Source organism: Chroicocephalus ridibundus, chromosome 3 (assembly GCF_963924245.1).
Source record: "Chroicocephalus ridibundus chromosome 3, bChrRid1.1, whole genome shotgun sequence".
NCBI classification, from domain to species: domain Eukaryota; kingdom Metazoa; phylum Chordata; class Aves; order Charadriiformes; family Laridae; genus Chroicocephalus; species Chroicocephalus ridibundus.
Window position 1 is genome coordinate 47,904,208 of NC_086286.1, and position 14,691 is coordinate 47,918,898.

At 37.2% G+C, this 14,691-nt stretch overlaps 1 protein-coding gene across 4 annotated transcripts in view; it reads left to right on the top strand.

The window, feature by feature from the left end:
* Positions 1-14,691, top strand: part of SIPA1L2 (signal induced proliferation associated 1 like 2) — a 151,733-nt gene that overhangs the window by 109,879 nt on the left and 27,163 nt on the right. For all 4 annotated transcript variants that reach the window (XM_063329034.1, XM_063329035.1, XM_063329036.1 and 1 more), the window contains exons 11-15: positions 4,075-4,332; positions 7,865-7,948; positions 9,443-9,546; positions 9,922-10,025; positions 13,486-13,874. In XM_063329034.1, the coding sequence (XP_063185104.1) occupies positions 4,075-4,332; positions 7,865-7,948; positions 9,443-9,546; positions 9,922-10,025; positions 13,486-13,874 (939 nt within the window). The remainder of the gene's footprint in view (positions 1-4,074; positions 4,333-7,864; positions 7,949-9,442; positions 9,547-9,921; positions 10,026-13,485; positions 13,875-14,691) is intronic.

The following is a 14,691-nucleotide window of genomic DNA, read 5'->3' on the forward strand; positions in this document are numbered from 1 at the left end:
TTGATAAAAAACACGAGTCTGTTTTTCAAAGTGTTATATTGAATATAATTGGGAAAGATGTTTGATGTCCTATATTTGTTTAATATAAATTCAGATATCTTTTTAAGACCATAAAATATAGATGTGTCTTTACATATTCTTTGAAGTGAATTTAAAAAAAAATCAAAAAATTTAAATTAAAAAGCAAATTAAAAGCTATCATTCAATACCAGTGCCAGTGTATATTCTTCATCCAGTGGAGTGAGTATCACTATTATAAATAGAAGTTTGATAATGGTAAAATTAAATATTTAATAGGAAATTGCATTTAATTTTGTGGGGGTTTTCATGCAAGATAACTTGCAGTTTGAACCACAGTGGGGGTGGAGATTCTCACTGGATCGCAGGCAGGAAGTAATTGATTCTCTTTGTTTCTGATATAGGAGGTAGCTACGATTATGACTTTACATATCTCAGTATACTGCAGTATTTGTTCTTTAGGCAGTGCTTGTGAAGCAGTGAAGCATAATTTTTTCATATAAATGTTGAACTGATTGGTTTGGCACTTTTAAATTAAAATTAAGAAGTCTATGTGACAAAGGAAGCCATATAAAATAGTTCCATTTTAACCATGGAAATTCTGGGGGAGCAGCTACCTCAGTCATGCTGGGCCTCTATTTTGAATTTAAAAGTAACATTATTAGATTTGTATAGTGATTTGAAGTAGGGTAGTTTTGTAAGCCTTTTTTTTTCAGGAAGAGTGTCCTGAATTTTTTTTTTCATTTATCAGAGGAATACGTTTTCATGACATAAACAAACACAAAATTTTGCAAAAATTTAAACTCTTATTCTTTGTGGGAAAGCTTGTTGTTTGCTATTTTCATATCATGCTTTAGTTATTCAGTTAGCAAGCCGAGTCAAACTAAGTAGTAACAATCCCTTTTGCCTTCAAAACCCATGGCTATTTTTCCACACTTAAAGTACTTTATGGGGGTATCTAATAAGGGATTCAATGGCAGTTACATGCTATAACTTTCTCAATTACCAAGGCAAACTATGAAATTGAAATCCTAATAATTAAAATTGGGGAGGGGGTGGTTTGTTTCTGACACTTAAGGTCTATAGGAATGAAGAAGGGGCTGAAATGATGCTAAGAAATCGGCAGAAGGATGATTGAAATCATAGCCTACGTAATTGTTCAAATAATGGCAAACTGCATATATGGCCACATGAAAAATTATGCAGTGCACTAAACTAATATTAACCTTGCTGTGTCATCTGGGCTTTCTTTGTTCTGTTTGTTTTGTATATAAAGCTTTATGAAAGTCTTTAATTGAATAATCAGTCTTAGGCTATTTTTTCCTTTAAGAACTTTCTACGTTCATATAACAGGAACCTGCTCTGGAAATGAATCAAGGTGACGTTGATAGAGGCTATTGTCTCTTTCACCATGCTGTCATTTCTTGCAGGCAGTGATTGAGGCAGGGTACTTTAGGAAGAGAAGAATGGTCTTGGAATGTAAGCAGTTGAGTATTGCACTGGAGGAGAAATATATTCCGTGTATGCTTCTGCAGTAGAAATGTTTGTGCGATTCTATGCAATGTGCTTAACTCAGCCTTTCCACAGTGTTCATCATTCTAAGAGCCCAACATGTGTTTTGTGGTTTTCAGAAGTGTGAAACAATTTTAAAAAATAAATGAACTGAAGTGGCTTGAAGTGGTGGTCTGAATAACTGTGGCCTTTTTTAGGGCAGAGGGAAGGCTATAGATTGGTTTCTCTGTAGTTCCATTCCTTGTCTGTGGGAGGAGACTATTAGGGTCTTCCTACCTCCACGGGGAAGCTACAGCCAGAAAATCATTCTGTGAAATTCTCTGATGCTGTGAGATGAGAGGAGCTGGAAAGAAATGAGTTTTATAACCAGTGAAAGTATGCAGCCATCAAATAATTTCTTACCACAGATCAGTGCAGAAAAATGCATCTAAATATCTGACACACATTGAACCATTATGATGGTTATATATTGAGTAGTATCTCTTCAATCAGTGCTGTCTTTTATATGTATGGAATGAGGTAGAGAGTTCTTTGTTAAAAGCAAAAGAGAAAGTATATGGTTTTACTCCACTGACAGAAAAAGGACAGATTAAAGTTACGTGTGCAACAAAAATAACTTTGAAATTTCTTACCTTATGAGTTTTTAAGCTTGCAACATTAGTGTTCTTTTGATGTACAGTTTTAGCACAATCCTTTAGATTTAAAATATATATATATGTAAAAATAAACAAATATAAGAAATTCCAGCATGTCCAACTATGCTTTGTCAGCAGAGTTTGCTCATGTCAAATTTTACTGGTGATCTTAATACTGATAGTTCTGATCACAGAATAGCCTTGAAAAAACAGGAATTCTGAGTCCCGTTTTGGAGTAGTCTAGTGACCCCTTTTCAGCTCGTCATCATTGCAGCGTCTTCTACCCTACGTTGGCTACTAATCTCCACTCTCAGTGCTTTATCCTCTGTATTTTATAGTTGTTTACCTTTTTCATGTGTTTGAGTGCAAGCAGAACCTGAGATTTAATGCTGCAGGATAAACAGTTTGCCTGTTTAGTACCATAAAATTCATCAGTCTGGAGCATTTGGCTTGCTCAGAGTGGGCATATACAGAGTTGCTACTATATAATTGCTACAGTTGCACACTCATCTTCTTTTCAACAACCTGGAATAACATAGTTAGCTTTTTTATAATATGGGGTTTTTTTAACTGCTTACCGTAACGCTCACAATGAAAATGTTTGGTTCAGAAACTTCAGGGCCCAGTAATTTAATGTATGAGAATCTGTACAATTTATTTGAACCACACATTTGTGCTTACTCATTTGTGCCAAAACATTTTGTATATTAAGACTGTAAAGACTTTACACACACTCTATTACATTTTCTCTGGGTGATTTTAATTTAGTTGGAAATGGTGAATGTTGAGTTTTTGACAAAAGCAAAGCTTGATCAAGATTCAGCTCAAGGGATAGAACAGAATTGTAGTTGAGGCAGAGAAGCAAGTTTTCACTATTTCTTACTTAAACTTTATGCACTGCTTGCTTTAGAATTATTTAGGATGTTTTCTTTAGAGATGTTAATTTAATATGCGCCGCCTATCAAACAAACAATGGAGATGGTATGTGAGAATATAAAATATCTGCAGTGATAATCAGTGCTGGCTTAAAGTGGGTGCGAAGCTTTTATTAACTAATTTCTGAAACAGTGCCCCTTAATTGAAGTCCAGCCTGAGTCTACAGTAAATGTGCCACTGGCAAAACGATCTTTTGGGGAACACTGTCACTCCTTTTACCTGAGTTTACACTTTCTGGGAACTCTGTTAGTATTTAACCAAACTGTAAGCTTCAGGCAGAGGTTGTGAGCCAGGCTGTTTCTGATTTGTCTCTTCCTTCCTCTTCCCCATTTTTCATAGAGACCATAGAGAGGCATAGAGACCTCCAGGAAGAGAGACATTAGAAAGTACAGTTTGAAAATAAATAGAAAAATATTTAGATGGCACTTAATCGTTTGCGTCGCAGTGTGTATGCTCTGTCATTGGGTGGGGACAAGGCAGGATTCTAAAGGAAAGTTCTCAGTACCACTAAGAAACGTTTAGTTTGCTGCAAAGCAGCAAACGTGTTTTGTAATTCTGGAATATGTTAATTTTTACATTAAGAAATTATTTGTATTTATGGAATTTAAACAAACTAAAGCCGTTACAGAAGAACCTGATGTTTGCTGACTTCTGAATGCTTTGCTTCTGCTAGTTTTTATTATGTAAAATTCAAGCTGCGGATTAATTTATAAAAGCTTAATATTTTTCCTTTTTGAAGGACAAGGAGGGAGTTCAAAAACCTTTGAGCACATGAGAGCAAATCCTTTATTTTGAAATGTTTCCTACCTGGTTGGCATGATAGTTTTGAAGCATTGGAAGGGCTGTACAGTGCTATATGAACACCTTTGGGCACCCGGAAGAAAAATATGCATATATTTCTGACTGTAGAATGCAAGATTTCTTTTTCTGTTCCCTCCAGTAAGACTGATGAGCATTTTTATTTTTCCCTCAGGGGTTGTTCAGAACTTTGTCGTATACCCATGGTGGAATACAAACTTGACAGTGAAGGCACCCCATGTGAGTATAAAACCCCTTTCAGAAGGAATACCACTTGGCATCGGGTGCCGACTCCCGCTGGGCAGCCCCTCTCTCGTGCCTCTCCAATCCTAGGAACATCTGACAGACTGCAGTGCCAGCAGCTTCTCCAGCAGGCTCAGACAGCCATTCCTCGCAGCACTTCCTTTGACAGAAAACTGCCAGATGGTGCAAGGTAAGATACTCTCCCTTTAATGCCTGTCTTTTTCCTAACGTGCCTTACGTTAGATATCTCTGCTTTCTAGAACTTTGGTATACTTATATTTTTTAAACCTTATTTTGTTGAGTTTTGCCGATAATTTTAATTCTGAGGTTGTATTAAAGGGCGTTCACTGAGCCCAGTTCTCTCTACTTGAAACAAGTGACTTTTGTTGTTTGTGATGAAAGTGGACTGTACTGGGGATCCTGCCGCTGAGGACAGCTAACCTTTCCCTCTAGTCCCAAATCAATGAAGTGGGAAGCTGCCTCATGGCTTTTTGATCTAGACAATGTCCTGTCCCCCACCTTTTGGGATCCTCTTTAAACAAATAATGAGAGTAAATAAAATGAACTCATCCCTTTAAAAATGAATTATTTAATCTCATTACCAAGCTATTGGCATAGTTTCAAAGGGTTCTGTAACTCATTACCAGTCCTTATGTTTTGCTTTGCTTTTAATTAAACAAAGTAGAGCTTGTGATTTGAATATGTAACACCTCTTAGATGATGGAATGGTATCCTTAAATGTTAGCTCTGTTCTATTTAATCATAATTCTTCGTAAGATAAAACATTGCTTTTAAATTTAAAAATTTGTAAATAAATTAGACCTTTGAATTACTTAGGAAAAGAGTAGGTCTTGAGCAGAACTCTTCTGTTCTTTGTTTGCAATGTAGTTTTAATTTCCAAGGAAAAACTACTGCACATTGAAAATACCTAGTTGATATGAAAATCTAAAATACTAGTCTTAAATAGCTTTAAAAAATTGTGGATTTTATCATGAAGTACTACTATTGCTATAGTATCTTATTTAGTAGAAAAGAATTAGTGACTTTTTACATTGTTTGAAATGTATACAGGTAATAGGGATACATATTTGAAAATATGTCTATATCATGGTCTGGGGAAGGCAGACTCCCAGTTAGGACCATTTGTATTCTCCTTCTCCCCTACCTGCATCCTCAACCCCTGAAAAAAGGAGAAGCACATTTCTGTGAGCATGTATATGCCGCTATGGGACTTAAACTTTCCCTAATGTCTTGTTACTGAAATTCTTGGTAAAATCTAGCATAAGAAGACAATGTATCAAATGTAGAAATACTTCAGGATGTATAGAGCTTTATTAAGCGTGCTGTATGCCTATACAGAGGGAAAAAATGAAAGCTTTCTGACATACTACTCATTTCCAGAAATCTTCGCAATCATAAATTGTGCTTCTCCTAACGCTCAGTGAAGCATGTGGAAAAAATTCTAAGACGGAGGCTCTTGTCGTGAAAAAATTCCTGTATCACTTAAAGAAAACAAGAACAATGCAGAAATGCTATTCTGGGGAAGACATACTACAGAGTATAAATAATGAAAAGAGAGGAAAATGATGAACTGTGACAAGTGGGTCTTGAAACATGAAAAGAAACGTACCTAATTGGCAAGGTCTTTCCACATGGGAAGAGGCATAGTTGATGGCTTGGCAGAGAAATGGGGTTAAAAGAAAAGAGTTTGAAATAAGGTTGATTAGTACTTACAAGTAGTCTTGCAAGGGTGAACATGTATACTCAGTCTAGGAAAATGATGATGAGATTTTAGAGAGTCAGAGACCCAATATCAATTTCGACAAGTTGAAGAGTGCAGGCAGGAAGAAGCAGGTTGATAAAATGGGGAAGTTACAGCAACTGATCTGAAAATGAACTAACATTGAAGTCAGTGATAAAATGGTTGTTTTTAGAGATACAAAGAGGAAGAAGCAACAGAAATGGGGGCTAAATGTAGTAAAAGACTTACGCAGCAACAGTTCAGCTACTGTGATGTGTACCAGCTAGGTGCCCAGTCCCTGGAGTCAAATTAAAACGAACCTGAACATCTGTGCTCCTAGTATAGTTCCGGAGGAGAGTTAAGTGCTTGAGAAGGCAATCTAAATGTTTTTATGTGAATCATATTAGTCACTAAGAAATACAAGCTCTACTCCTCTTTCTACAAAATGCCTAATTCTGTGACAGCTGCTTATAGAGAGTGCCTGAGAGTGAAGCTTCAGTCAGACTTGCTCCTCTGGTTTTTCACACCAAGAAGTCTCCGTCTACTTCAGTCCTTGAGTTACACTTGTAGGCGAGTGTGTCCTTTCACTTGGAGTCTGGAATCCATTCGTGAGAGCAGGCAGCTGCAACTCCTCTAAAGGAGCTCTGTGAGGCATTCACTGACTGGATTTCTGTAGTTCTGCTTTTGTAGCCACCTTTTGTTCAGTAGGCTAATGGCTAGGCACTTGTGCAGCAAATGGGAGGCTTGGGATCTAGACATTCTTCAGCCTGGGACAGTATAAACCAGCGTCCCAGTTTTGAGGACAATGGCTTAAACATCACTCTGGAGGCTGGAAACACATGGGATCATAAGTTACCCATTCCTTAATGCCGGATCACTTAAGCTGTGCAGGAAATGCAGAGTTCTTGGTGGTAAGAAGCAAGAACGTGCAACTGAATTCAACTGCTGCCTGTAGACTGTTTCACTTGATTGAGAGAGGCTCATTCCTGACAATACTTACCAGAGAGACATGCCGAAAAAGTAGGCGCCATGAGATCTACTTATTGTATATATGTTTGGCTGCTAGACAAAACATAATAGCTAATGTCTTTAAAATTTTTCAGCTGAACAGTAAAGTTGCTTATTGAATGTCACGTCTTTGGGAAAGTATTGTGCATAAATCCAAAGCTACCTCTTTTCACCTCTTTCCTGAGTACATACGTTCATTTCTACATATAGCCTCTAAAAAAACCTCAAAAACCGTAATATGAAAAAAGAAGGGAAATACAGGGACTTCCAAGGTAGTGTCATGGAGGGAAGTTGTGTTGTAGTTATGGACTGATACGCACAGAAGTGAAGGAGAGGAGGGTGATCAAAACCAAATTTGAACACTGCGTTTTAACTGTCTGTGAATCCAAGAAGAGTAATTAGAGACATTGTTAAGACATGAGACTCGAAAGCTTAATAATAAGTACAAAATAACACTATGCATGAAAATGTTTTCTTACTGCTTTTCTATGTCAAAGAAATAATAAAATAGAAAAGTATTGGTATTACCTCTTCTAAATTACTGTGTTGAAAACTGGAATACATGCAAAGCGTGTTAGTTAGATCCATCATGAGAGCTTCCTATATGTCAATTTAGAGACCTAATCCAGCTGCTCTGACTCCTGAGTAATCCCACTTGGTCAGAAGTAAAGCTAGATGTAAGAAAATTAGGATCTGGCACTTAGTCTTTCTCTTTTTGTGCCTTTTTTATATATTCACTAGGAAATATTTTATTAGTGATGAAATAAATAATATATTTTAAAAACACTTGTTTAAGTTTTGTGAAACTATGGTAGACCTGTAAATTCCCAAAATGAATATGTTTAAGTGCTTATACTGCATGTACATTATTTGTAAAAATGAATGTATTTTATAAAATGATCATAGCCCAGCTCAAATCTAAAACTCCACAAATGCGTCAGTGCACTGTTAATGACTCTAGTTAACATTACAGAAGTTCTCCAAGCAACCAGTCCTCCTCCAGTGACCCAGGGCCCAGTGGGAGCAGCCAGTGGAGACAGCAAGTGGGATATGATGGGTATTGGTGATTTTTTATTTATTTATTTATTTTCAAAATCTTGCTATAGCTCCCATGCATCTTCTTTCTGAAGCAAAATTTGTGTGGATGTTCTGTATCATAGATTTGTTTGCAAAATCTATTAGTTTATTTTAAGACGTACATGTTTAGTGATCTTTAGTGTAACATGTATGCTAATACAATTTTAACGCCATACTGCTTTAACTCTTCAGAAAAAATTATTTTATGATTCAGGTAAATAACAAACAGTTCTTAGGTTTACTTTCCCAGAAACAAGCCAGAAATCAGCTAGTAACTCAGAACTGGAATAAAATAATAATTTCCCCTCGTTTTGCTTCAGTGGGAAGGTATTTGATTAAAAAATTGTCCTTTTGGTCTTTAAAGGTTTTATTTCCTACGGTGCTTCTTCCAGTGGCATCCATTCCCTAGCATCTCGCCTCAAAAAAGTAGCACTCTTTCCGGTGTCTCTTCTCCCTAAAAGGCTGTTGCAATATATAGGTGGTTCTTTCACATCCTTGTTAATCCTTCAGTGCTGAAGTTTTAGAAGTTAGTTATCTGCGTATAAAACACCACCCCAGTATACTGTCCATGTTATAACAATATTATGTGAGACATCTGTTCTAAATTACTTTGAATTTATCACTTTGTTGTATAAATATAGCTGCCGAAAAAACTCCTGTTATAAAACATTAAGCTATGGCAGTATCTACATAGCATAATATAAAAGCATTTCAGACTTGCCACTTGGCTTTTGGAATCTACTTTTCAGAAAAAACGTAAATATTGAAAACATCGGCTTGACTCCTTGTCTGTAAGTTTGATATTGCTTTAGCATAACTGTTTGTGGGTAAGATATTCCATGTAGCATATATATATATATATATATGCAATATCTTAGAGACTTCTCAAGGAATTTCAGAATACTCACTGAAATCTGTCAGCTAAATAGATGCTAATTCTTCAAATAAAACTACAGTCATTTTTTAGACAGTAAACACATGAAAATGCATCTTGTGTCATTTTTCCAGCAGTTATTTCTAATAGCAACCTTGATTTTAGTGTGTTGGTTTATGAAATAATTTTAACTTTTGCAGCACAATAAAAGGGTTGAATCTGGTATGTGAAAACCTGAAAAACTAGAGTTACTTTCTGTGGGGCTTAGTTCATAAAGCAGTTAAACATACATTACCATAGTCCTCCATGGCAAAAAACTTTGGATACATAGCCACTAGAATGCATTTCATCTTAAAGTTCAGTGTCTTCGTGGCCTGTTCACAGTTAAGATACAGCAGTTTACTGTTGAAAAAATTGCATGTATTTCCATGCAGCGTTTGGAAATGTTACCATACTTGCTTGGTGGGGGGCGATGATTATTGTTTAAACAAATCACTTACAAAATATTTACTTTGAAGAGTAAGAAGTGTTGTTATTCATCATGTAACTGGTTTTCTAGGAAAAAACACAAACAGGTTAATTTTCTGCTTATGTTAAAAGGTGCCAGTCCCCTTTGCTCCATGAACACCACCAAGGTTCAGGCTCACTGGAGTGTGAAGGAGGCAGAGAACGAGAGGAAACTTTGGAAGGAACCAGACATTCTGGTAATAAAAGCCACTGTATCTTAAAAGCAAATGTTCTTTACAATGCAGGGTGGAGGTTTAATACGCAAAGAACATCTAATGTTCAGCAGAGATGGCTACAACAGTCTAACAGAATATGGTGTGGGATATTTAGATAATACTTGGAACAAACTACTCCTAAACTTCAGAAAGCCTCATGAATGTTGAAAAACAGGTTGAACTTCGTTTAATTATAATTGAAAATCTAGATCTTAAGAAATTCTGCAAAGATACGTGTCTCTGATTCCAAAGAGTGTGCAGGCTTGAAACCTGATGCTAAGCCGTGTGCCTTTTTTCTTTGTGCAGTATACTCACCTTTTTAGCATTCAGAAATTAAAACACAATTATTTATGGCAGAAACCAAGTGGCATGCACCATCGACCAAAGTCCTGAGCTCCTACAAAGACCGGGCTTTACAGAAAGAAGGCAGTGGCAAGGAGTCACCAAACAAACTTTCGCATGTAAGTCTTTTACTTGAATGTCCTTAAAACTCTAAAAAAAAAAAAGAAATACATCTTAAAAATGCATTTCAGTAATTTATGAAGACCACCGTTTGGTGGGAGGGAGGGAAAAGAGTATGCACACCTAGATGTGGGGTGAATTGATTGTGCTTAGTCTGTATTTGTAAACTAAGAACTCCAAAAAGGGCTTGGGTCTGGGGCATTCAGGAGGTAAAACTAGTATAATCTACACTCAGCTGTGTATTTACAGCTTCATTTATACTGGCTTGCTTAATCTGCAAAGTATTTAATATCCTTTAAAAAAAAGATAAATTATATTCACCATACCACTTGTCATATTGTGTGAAATACCCATGTAGTATAATTATCAGTAAGGACAATAAAAATGTAGTTTGTGTGTTCGGATTTCTGATCTACCTAGTTTAGTGTCCTGTCTTCAGTAATGGCAAAATCCTCAATAACTTAGTGACCAAAAGTACACTAATGATACGCACAGTCTTTTTCTATTTTTTTGGTGTTTGTTATATGGGAGAACTTTCTATACATAGTATGGGTCTGTATACTACTCGTAGACTTATATTGATAAGAATATGAGGCCAGTTTCTCATCTCATGTACATACATACCTTATGAGAATCTAGCTTGATACTTCTCAAAAAAATGCTATCATAAACAGAATCATGCTGTATAATTACACACATGAAGACAAAAATACTTTCTTTAACCTTAAGCCAAAGTTAACAGGAAGCTAGAATCAGTATATGCAGCAATTGGTATTAAACAGAGCACTGATACCAAAGTTAAATGATGACTTTTCTTAACTGTAATCAGAGTTTTAGGCTAATGGCAGCTTTCATGCTTTTAGGATGGTGGGGGTCTGAATGGAAAATTTCATAACGGGCTTATGTTTGTGTTTGCCTGTGTGTGCATATGTGTCGTGCAGATGCAAAAGAACTATATTTTGCAAAGTAAGAACCAGCACTATTATAAAGATAATACTAATCAAATGAGGCTATTTTATTGTTATAGAATCATAGAATCTTAGGGTTGGAAGGGACCTCTGGAGATCATCTAGTCCAACTCCCCTACCAGAGCAGGGTCACCTACAGCAGGTGGCACAGGAATGCGTCCAGGCGGGTTTTGAATGTCTCCAGAGTTGGAGACTCCACCACCTCTCTGGGCAGCCTGTTCCAGTGCTCTGCCACCCTCAAAGTGAAGAAGTTCCTCCTCATGTTTAGGTGGAACTTCCTATGCTCAAGTTTGTCCCCATTACCTCTTGTCCTGTCCCTGGGCACCACTGAAAAGAGCCTGGCCCCATCCCCCTGACACCCACCCTTTAAGTATTTATAAGTGTTGATAAGGTCCCCCCTCAGCCGTCTTTTTTCCAGACTGAAGAGACCCAAATCCCTCAGCCTTTCTTCATAAGAGAGGTGTTCCAGTCCCCTCATCATCTTGGTAGCCCTTTGCTGCTCCCTCTCCAGCAGTTCCCCGTCCTTCTTGAACTGGGGAGCCCAGAACTGGACACAGTACTCCAGGTGCGGCCTCACCAAGGCAGAGTAGAGGGGGAGGATGACCTCCCTTGACCTGCTGGCCACACTCTTCTTGAGGCACCCCAGGATACCATTGGCCTTTTTGGCCACCAGGCCACATTGCTGGCTCATGGTCATCCTGTTGTCCACCAGGACTCCCAGGTCTCTTTCAGCTGAGCTGCTCTCCAGCAGGTATGTTGTAAAACAGGAAAAAAATAGTCATCACCTTGTAAAGGACTTTGTAACGTTCTCCTGTGCATCCCCTTTTTGTTCAGTTCGATTTGCCATATAACTCTGCCAGCCAGTGAATTCACAGTGAGGGCTACAGCAAATGTACAAGAACTCTGTAAAATATTTTCTAATTTTTTTCTAATAAAAAAGGTCTATGCTGTCTTTTTGTCAGTTTTAACTTGGGGGAAGGAGGCTAGGGGGAATTTCAATGACTATCTTCAAGCTCTCTTCGTTCTCCTGGAATAAATATCATATTCCTGCAGGTTTTGGTTTTGTTTGTTTTAAAAATCCTGCTTCATGACACAGTCGTTAACAACATGTAGCAATTAGGGCCATGCTGAGCTTTCAAACAGTAATTTCTCTTGGCACAGGGAAATGCGTAAAATTATCCTAAGATATGGCCATATTGAACTTTGGGCAGTTCAAGATGTCTGTATTAATAGCTGTTGTCCAGATTCTCTGCTGCTTCATGGTTGGAAGGGTACCTAAGCATGTTATGTTCAGCAACATACAGGAAATTTTGGGGAAGATTCATACATACAATATGTCTTCTGAGGCTAATTTTATGCCTTTGAGCTCCCTCACACGCATTGTTTCTTTCCAGTTTGGTTCCATGTTACATTTACAGTAAGAAGTGACGTGCCTTTTCTCCAGACACCTATCTCCCAGTCCCTCTCCTTGGAAAAAAACTGCTTATTGTATTTTTATCAATTGTTCCATTGTTTTTAAAGTGACAGCCATCTTGTAAAGATTAGAATGAATGCAAGTGTAACCCCTCCTTTTTTTTTTTTCTAAAACAATTTTCTCAAATTTTTAGGCATGTTAATTTCCATATGGAATAGAAGTATCATTTCTGGAAAGGCTGCCTTGAATAGCTGCTTTAATGTATGGGCAACAGCTTTGTTTACAGGCATCTGCTAGGAGGGGGTTCTCATAAAAAAGTTAGTTACCCTCCCCACTTATATTCTACCTAATAGAAGTCCATGTGCCCTAATAAAAGTCCATCTGCCCTTATTCTGGCTACTCTGTCACATAGATAAATTAGTCCAACTCTCTATAAAGTCTCGTTTGAAAAAAACAACAACCCCCCAACTTTATTGACACAAATGCCTGACATAATTATTCCACTTCAATAGCCATGCTTAGCTTAGGGCCCTGTGGCTTAAGTTGCTTTCATCTGGTACGCATACGTCGCAATTGGCTTCAATTTAACTAGCCACACATCCAATTGGATTTGATCCAATAAGCTGCGTATTTCACCCACACTGAGAAAAAGCCGAGGATAATTCAGTCTTCGGTGTTTTTCAGATTTGCAGTAGAACTTGTTTAAACAAATAATTACCAATACGTCTAGCTTTAACAACTGCTTATTTTAACTGCTCAGAAATGCAATTTTATGGATGTTAAGCAGGCCCTATAATTGGAAAATTCAAGTGTGATCTTAAGATTTGCCATAGAAGATGGAACTAGAGCCTTTTTATTTGCAGTGACATCAACCTTTAATGCGTCTAGCCAGTTGTACAATGCATTTCATAGAAAGTGGTAGTGTAATTAGCTCTTTTCATACTTTGCAAATATATTATAGAATACTGTAAAAAACTAATAAAATGGTCTTTGAATGGCACAAATTGAGTCATTTATATGAAAATCAATATTTTACTGTTTAACTTGAGGAGGGTCATTTTTTGTTTGTTTGTTAAGATTGGAGACAAAAGCTGTTCAAGCCACTCAAGCAGCAACACCCTATCGAGTAATACATCCAGCAACAGCGATGAAAAACACTTTGGTTCTGGAGATCTGATGGACCCTGAACTGCTTGGATTAACATATATAAAGGGGGCTTCTACTGACAGTGGGATTGATACAGCTCCCTGCATGCCTGCTCCTCTTCTGGCCCCTTTGCACCTTGCTGGCAGCAGGTCTGGAGTACATTGTCGTACTGAGCAGTGGACCGAGGCTTCCGAAACTCCTGGGCCAGATGATGATCCAGCTAAAATGTACGCTGTTCATAGCTATGCCTCTGCTATTTCTGCCAGTCATACAGCTGAAGGCAGCATGGGAGACCTAAGTGAAATCTCCTCTCATTCCAGGTATGTGTTTCTTACAAATTAGGGATTATGGGTTATAAATTAATGTACAGAGAACTGTTTCTTTTTTATTATTCTGTTTACCCTTCTTTGAAAGTGAACTTAACTGATTTTGATTTTGTTGTATTTAAATGCCCATATGAGCAATTTTCAGGCAATTTTTGATGAGTCTGCCTAAAAAATATAGCTATAGCCCTACTCCCAGATCTGATCGACTTTATATGTGACTTTGTGCACATTGCTTAGGTTTTTAAAGTTGGGAAACATCCCTAAGTAAAAGTGAAGTTTGCACCAAGAACTTACTTCACATATGTTTTTGGGTTTTTTTTTTTTTAGTACAGTGCAACTAGGAGTTAATGCTGAGGGAAATCATAAAAATTGCAAAGGACAATTTTTACATATAGTGAAACTACACTGCATACCATCCCCCATACTTTACATTATTGTGATGTATGCTTTACAATTTTGTTTGCTGAACTGTGTTTCTGGTTGATTTTCAGCTGCTCTTTTTGTTACCAATGGAATGTGCGTATGGTACATCTGTTGCAAAGCAAACTTTGAAAGTACACTGGTTGTTTTTATCTCCCAGTTCCCATTTTACAGTGACTTTGAAGTTGAAGCTTTGGTCTATGTTAAGGATTTTTGCTCTGTGAAGGATGGAATGAAATTTTTGTTCTTCTTTCTCTCTGATTTTCCTGTTTTCAGTGTCAATAAGTACAGGAAAATAACCAAATAATATCTTGTATCCTCACTTCTTTATATGCTTGACATGAGTGAATTAGTCTGGTATACTTACTCTGACTTCTAGATTTTATTTTTT